Genomic DNA, 6,921 nt, shown 5'->3' with positions numbered 1-6,921 from the left:
ACACAAAAAGGCAATTCCTTGCCTCGTCCCCAACGTTCATTTTGTGAGGTACTACGGCAAGAGGTCCAGCTGCTTGTGTTTGAGGTCCAGCTGCTGGTGTTTGAGGTCCAGCTGCTGGTGTTTGAGGTCCAGCTGGCAGTGTTTGAGGTCCAGCTGCTGGTGTTTGAGGTCCAGCTGGTAGTGTTTGAGGTCCAGCTGCTGGTGTTTGAGGTCCAGCTGCTTGTGTTTGAGGTCCAGCTGCTGGTGTTTGAGGTCCAGCTGCTGGTGTTTGAGGTCCAGCTGCTAGTGTTTGAGGTCCAGCTGCTGGTGTTTGAGGTCCAGCTGGCAGTGTTTGAGGTCCAGCTGCTAGTGTTTGAGGTCCAGCTGGTAGTGTTTGAGGTCCAGCTGCTGGTGTTTGAGGTCCAGCTGCTTGTGTTTGAGGTCCAGCTGCTAGTGTTTGAGGTCCAGCTGCTAGTGTTTGAGGTCCAGCTGCTGGTGTTTGAGGTCCAGCTGCTTGTGTTTGAGGTCCAGCTGGTAGTGTTTGAGGTCCAGCTGCTTGTGTTTGAGGTCCAGCTGCTTGTGTTTGAGGTCCAGCTGCTTGTGTTTGAGGTCCAGCTGCTACTGTTTGAGGTCCAGCTGCTTGTGTTTGAGGTCCAGCTGCTAGTGTTTGAGGTCCAGCTGCTAGTGTTTGAGGTCCAGCTGCTTGTGTTTGAGGTCCAGCTGCTAGTGTTTGAGGTCCAGCTGCTAGTGTTTGAGGTCCAGCTGCTAGTGTTTGAGGTCCAGCTGGTAGTGTTTGAGGTCCAGCTGCTGGTGTTTGAGGTCCAGCTGCTTGTGTTTGAGGTCCAGCTGCTAGTGTTTGAGGTCCAGCTGCTTGTGTTTGAGGTCCAGCTGCTGGTGTTTGAGGTCCAGCTGGCAGTGTTTGAGGTCCAGCTGCTTGTGTTTGAGGTCCAGCTGCTTGTGTTTGAGGTCCAGCTGCTTGTGTTTGAGGTCCAGCTGCTACTGTTTGAGGTCCAGCTGCTTGTGTTTGAGGTCCAGCTGGTAGTGTTTGAGGTCCAGCTGCTGGTGTTTGAGGTCCAGCTGCTTGTGTTTGAGGTCAAGCTGCTTGTGTTTGAGGTCCAGCTGCTAGTGTTTGAGGTCCAGCTGCTTGTGTTTGAGGTCCAGCTGGTAGTGTTTGAGGTCCAGCTGCTTGTGTTTGAGGTCCAGCTGCTTGTGTTTGAGGTCCAGCTGCTTGTGTTTGAGGTCCAGCTGCTACTGTTTGAGGTCCAGCTGCTTGTGTTTGAGGTCCAGCTGCTTGTGTTTGAGGTCCAGCTGCTTGTGCCAGGGGGGGGGGGGGGCGCTGCTGCTGCTGCACGGGTTCTCGCTTTCGCTGCCTCGATGAGCAGCTTCTAATGTGAACAATTTACACTCAATGGACGTACTGGGACGACCAGCGGCTTGTCAGGTGAGTGTAGATCTTCCTGTTGTATTAAGAACTGGAACTCACAGGTGACGACGTCAGTATGACTAAATAGCACTTGGGAGAGATATGAGGGCTAGGAGCTGGGATATGAGGACAAGAAGCTGGGATATGAGGGCTAGGAGCTGGGATATGAGGGCTAGGAGCTGGGATATGAGGGCTAGAAGCTGGGATATGAGGGCTAGGAGCTGGGATATGAGGGCTAGGAGCTGGGATATGAGGGCTAGGAGCTGGGATATGAGGGCTAGGAGCTGGGATATGAGGGCTAGGAGCTGGGATATGAGGGCTAGGAGCTGGGATATGAGGGCTAGAAGCTGGGATATGAGGGCTAGGAGCTGGGATATGAGGGCTAGGAGCTGGGATATGTGGGCTAGGAGCTGGGATATGAGGGCTAGGAGCTGGGATATGAGGGCTAGGAGCTGGGATATGAGGCCAAGGAGCTGAGATATGAGGACAAGGAGCTTGGATATGAGGACAAGGAGCTGGGATATGAGGACAATTAGCTGGGATATGAGGGCTAGAAGCTGGGATATGAGGCCAAGGAGCTGAGATATGAGGACAAGGAGCTTGGATATGAGGACAAGGAGCTGGGATATGAGGACAAGGAGCTTGGATATGAGGACAAGAAGCTGGGATATGAGGACAAGGAGCTTGGATATGAGGACAAGGAGCTGGGATATGAGGACAATTAGCTGGGATATGAGGACAAGAAGCTGGGATATGAGGACAAGGAGCTGGGATATGCCCTAGCCCTAGCTCCTTGTCCACATATCCCAGCTCATTGGCCTCATATCCCAGCTCCTTGTCCACATATCCCAGCTCCTTGGCCTCATATCCCAACTCCTTGTCCACATATCCCAGCTCCTTGGCCTCATATCCCAGCTCCTTGACCTCATATCCCAGCTCCTTGTCCACATATCCCAGCTCCTTGGCCTCATATCCCAGCTCCTTGTCCACATATCCCAGCTCCTTGGCCTCATATCCCAGCTCCTTGTCCACATATCCCAGCTCCTTGGCCTCATATCCCAGCTCCTTGTCCACATATCCCAGCTCCTTGGCCTCATATCTCTTATTGGGCGAGTCGGGTACTAAGTGAGAGTCACACTAGATTAATTAATACCAAATAATTCAGTACTAATTAATATAAAAAAACATTTTTTATTAATATTAAATTGATTCACTTAATATAAAAATTCTATATTATCAAAATGATTTATTATTATTATTTTCACTATAATGCATGTTAAGTGATTTTAATATAATCTGAAGATAAAAATCACATTGTAGACACATTTCATATTCTGTCAAGCCCTTATATATATATATATATATATATATATATATATATATATATATATATATATATATATATATATATATATATATATATATATATATATATATGTATATATATATATATATATATATATATATATATATATATGTATATATATAAACAAAATTAATAATATTGATTTAATCTTGAAATCTGTTAACAAAGCTCAAAATTATAGTCATGTAAGGGGAGTATTTTCTCAAAAGTGTAGAGCAATTTGCCTCCTTCTTAAATGCCTGGAAAGGGGGAGGGGAGGGAGGGGAGGGAGGGGGTTATAACAATTTTGGGCAGTGTGTTAAGCAATCTTCATAACTTAGATCATCTTGTGTAGCTCTTAACTGGCTAACCACACCCTTCAGGTCAGTGGTAGTTATGTTCGTATCTAAGCCGACTACCCCCTAACTACTGTGGTATACGCAAGCAGGGGGGGGGAAGATATGCTAATATACTGTGGTTTACGGCTCCTTTCCCCCTCCCTCTTATCCCATATATGTATACCAACAGCATACACTTACATGTTGTATAAGGGTATGTTGCTGGTATACCATATTAGGTATTAGGGGTCGTGAGGGTTGATGGATATCAGGTGATTATCAGGGCCTGCGAGGGAGGAAGAGGCGTGATAAGGGATAAGGATAGGTCATTTGGGGAGCTGTGGGGATATTTCGGTGTCGATGACCCTTGCTAAGGGTTAAATGGGGAAGGGGGAGGGGTAGGGGTGATAAGGGGGTGATTGTGTTCGGGTTGTTGGTGGTAGGGAGGGGGGGGAGGTGTTGGTAGCTGAGGTGATGGTGATTGATGGTGATGATTTGTAGTGGTGATGGTGGTAGGAGGTGATGGTGTTGATGGTGGTAGTGGTGGTGGTGGTGTTGATGGTGGTGGTGGTAGTGGTGGTGGTAGTGGTGGTGGTAGTGGTGGTGGTGTTGATGGTGGTGGTGGTGTTGATGGTGGTGGTGGTAGTGGTGGTGGTAGTGGTGGTGGTGGTGGTGGTAGTCCACCACCACCAGTAGTAGTAGGTGGTAGATATTCCTGTCAGAATATCTCCCTCTCCTCCTCCTCTTCTTCCTCATACTCCTCATCACCTTCACTTCCCCACGACACATACACCCTTCCTCCCTCCCTCGCCTCCGTACCACGCCCAGGATTAAGTGTTTGAGACTACCTCCTCAGATCCTGCGCCCCACATGTCTATTATGAGCCATATATCTTTAATAGGGCAAAATTACTGTTGCTGCTCCTCAGGGTTCCCCACCACACCCCTGCCTCCCTCCCCTAGAACCCCCACCTTACCCCAGCCTCCCTCCCCTAGATCCCCCCCACCATACCCCAGCCTCCCTCCCCTAGATCCCCCACCTTACCCCAGCCTCCCTCCCCTAGATCCCTCCCTTCCCCGCCCTTCCCTCACCGTCATTACCTATCCTGTCCTCCCTACTCCACAAACAGCCAGGAATGGGTATTGAAGGTGTGTACTCTTCCCTACACCCATCTCTGTAAGTGGTTGTGTGAGGGATGGGGGAATGGGGGGTTGGGGGAGGGGTAAGAGGGGGTGGGGGAAATTATAGTGTGTGTGTACTCACCTTGTTGTGCTTATTAGGTCAAGTGTCTGTGTTTAATCCCCCGAATTTGGACGATCAGAAGGTCATTTTAGTATCTAATTTAGATCTTGGTTCCCTTATCATATTTACATTCAGAAGAGTGTTTCCAACTGCCGTCTAGAACGTCATCTGTTTTAGATTTAGCTACTCAGAACGGAATGTCCCTGTACCTGTTGGAGGCGGAGACAAATGGGCCAAAATATTTTTTTTCAACCTGATGCACCTGTTCACCTAGCAGTAAATAGGTACCTGGGAGTTAGACAGGTGCTACGGGCTGCTTCCTGGGAGTGGAGGCCTGGTCGAGGACCGGGCCGCGGGGACATTAAGCCCCGAAATCATCTCAAGATAACCTCAGGATAACCATGTAGTCCATTTCTTCATTCACGACGCAGACTGAAAAAAAAAGGTCCTACTTCTCTGTGACTCATCTGTGTTTTCCACTTTCCAATTATGTTCCCTTGTTCTTGTGTTTCTCTCACTCTGAACAATGTTCTCTCTGTTGGTTAATTTCAATGAGAATCTTGCACGTCGTTATCAAGTCTCCCCTCAATGAGAATCTTGTACGTCGTTATCAAGTCTCCCCTCAGTGATAATCTTGTACGTCGTTATCAAGTCTCCCCTCAATGAGAATCTTGTACGTCGTTATCAAGTCTCCCCTCAATGAGAATCTTGTACGTCCTTATCAAGTCTCCCCTCAATGAGAATCTTGTACGTCGTTATCAAGTCTCCCCTCAATGATAATCTTGTACGTCGTTATCAAGTCTCCCCTCAATGAGAATCTTGTACGTCGTTATCAAGTCTCCCCTCAATGAGAATCTTGTACGTCGTTATCAAGTCTCCCCTCAATGAGTATCTTGTACGTCGTTATCAAGTCTCCCCTCAATGAGTATCTTGTACGTCCTTATCAAGTCTCCCCTCAATGAGAATCTTGTACGTCCTTATCAAGTCTCCCCTATATTGCTTTTTTCTTCGAGTAAGGATATAGTAACCATATATTACATTCACTTCCCTATGAACCTTTGCCCCTCCAGTCTCCTATCCTTCCTCCTCCATACTTCACTCCAGCCTACTATCCAAACGCAGTAGTTATGGGCAACCAATTAGCTCCCTGGCTAACAAGGGTAGTTCAGGCCAATCAGGCGATGGACTACGAAACGATGCTAAATAAAGATCTGACACTAATGTACCCCCTTCACCATCTACACTAAAGGCGCGTCTGACCCTTTCCCCGGTTCCCATAATAGACATTCATCACGGTATCGAGGAGCTGCTCAATATATTATGCTAATAGGGATATTTCCTCACATTACGCAGTATTCCCACCTATTGTCTCCAGTACCTGGTTATTACCCATTAGTCCCGCCTCTGAGAATTATCCCTATGCCTCTCTGAGACGCGCGGCGTAGTTAGTAATCTATTTCTCGGTGAAACCGGGTTTCGTCTCCCGCTTAATATATGTGGGAAATGTCATGAGCTTGATGGTACACTATATGATGGTACATATATATATATATATATATATATATATATATATATATATATATATATATGTATATATATATATATATATATATATATATATATATATATATATATATATATACATATATATATATATATATATATATATATATATATATATATATATATATATATATATATATATATATCTCAGAAAACTCATCCTCGTGAAGGGTTCGAACCCAGACAGCTAGGCGCTCCATACACCTTCGCATTTCTAATATCTTACCAACTACACCACACTGACTGTTGAAGCCGACTGTTTCGACAGTGTGGCGTAGTGTGTGTATGAGCTGAATATTCTGACTTGCTCTTGAGGATGGTAGAATGTACTTAAGTGCAAGCCGTCTGTTGACACTTGGATGCTTGGTATGTAGTGCTTCGGCTATGTATAGTCTCCTACTATCGTTGTATCTGGCGTTTATTTCGATGTTGTGTTGGTCAGGATGAGCCTAATGACTCATAATGAAGAAATATAGGGAACATGATCTTGATATACAAAATACCGATGAACTTCACTGTAAGGGTAGCATGTAAGTGCAACGAACTATAAGGGCAACAGTAGAGACTACGTCAACCAATAGCTAGTAATCGGGTCCAAGAGCTTAAGTTCAATCCTGCAAACTGTTAAATAAGAACGCTCGCACGCGCACAAGCCCTCAGACACACACATTCAAACTCTATCAGCCTCTAATTCAGTCCTATAGTTTCCTCTCACGTACACTCAACGACAGAATCACTCTCCCACAATCCTGTGTGTGTGTGTGTGTGTGTGTGTGTACCTCTCCACTATATGTACCTCCCTGCAAGTTATCCAATAATATCCAACCATTACAATTTCCGCGAACCGCCCCATTATGTCCTAAACGGGCGCCGAAACACGTGTGTCAAATATTCCCTCACCGCCGTCTTCCCAAACCATTCAGTTTACAGGCAGGAGTAAACCCCCCATCAAACCTGTTCTAAAACAAGTGTGTGTACAAAATTTCGAACATTCAACTCAGCGTATAAATGCACTTACGTGCAAAACGTAC

The 6,921-nt window shown here is 46.2% G+C and overlaps 1 protein-coding gene across 1 annotated transcript in view; it reads left to right on the top strand.

Moving 5' to 3' along the window:
* The window catches only part of LOC138353854 (flagellar attachment zone protein 1-like), a 6,593-nt gene extending 5,225 nt beyond the window's left edge, over window positions 1–1,368 (top strand). The window contains exon 3 of the mRNA XM_069307283.1: window positions 11–1,368. Coding sequence (XP_069163384.1) covers window positions 11–1,368 — 1,358 coding nt within the window. The remainder of the gene's footprint in view (window positions 1–10) is intronic.
* The last annotated feature ends 5,553 nt before the right edge of the window (window positions 1,369–6,921 follow it).

The sequence above is a fragment of the Procambarus clarkii genome, chromosome 60 (assembly GCF_040958095.1).
Source record: "Procambarus clarkii isolate CNS0578487 chromosome 60, FALCON_Pclarkii_2.0, whole genome shotgun sequence".
Lineage (NCBI taxonomy): Eukaryota > Metazoa > Arthropoda > Malacostraca > Decapoda > Cambaridae > Procambarus > Procambarus clarkii.
This window is presented reverse-complemented; position numbering and strand designations above follow the sequence as displayed.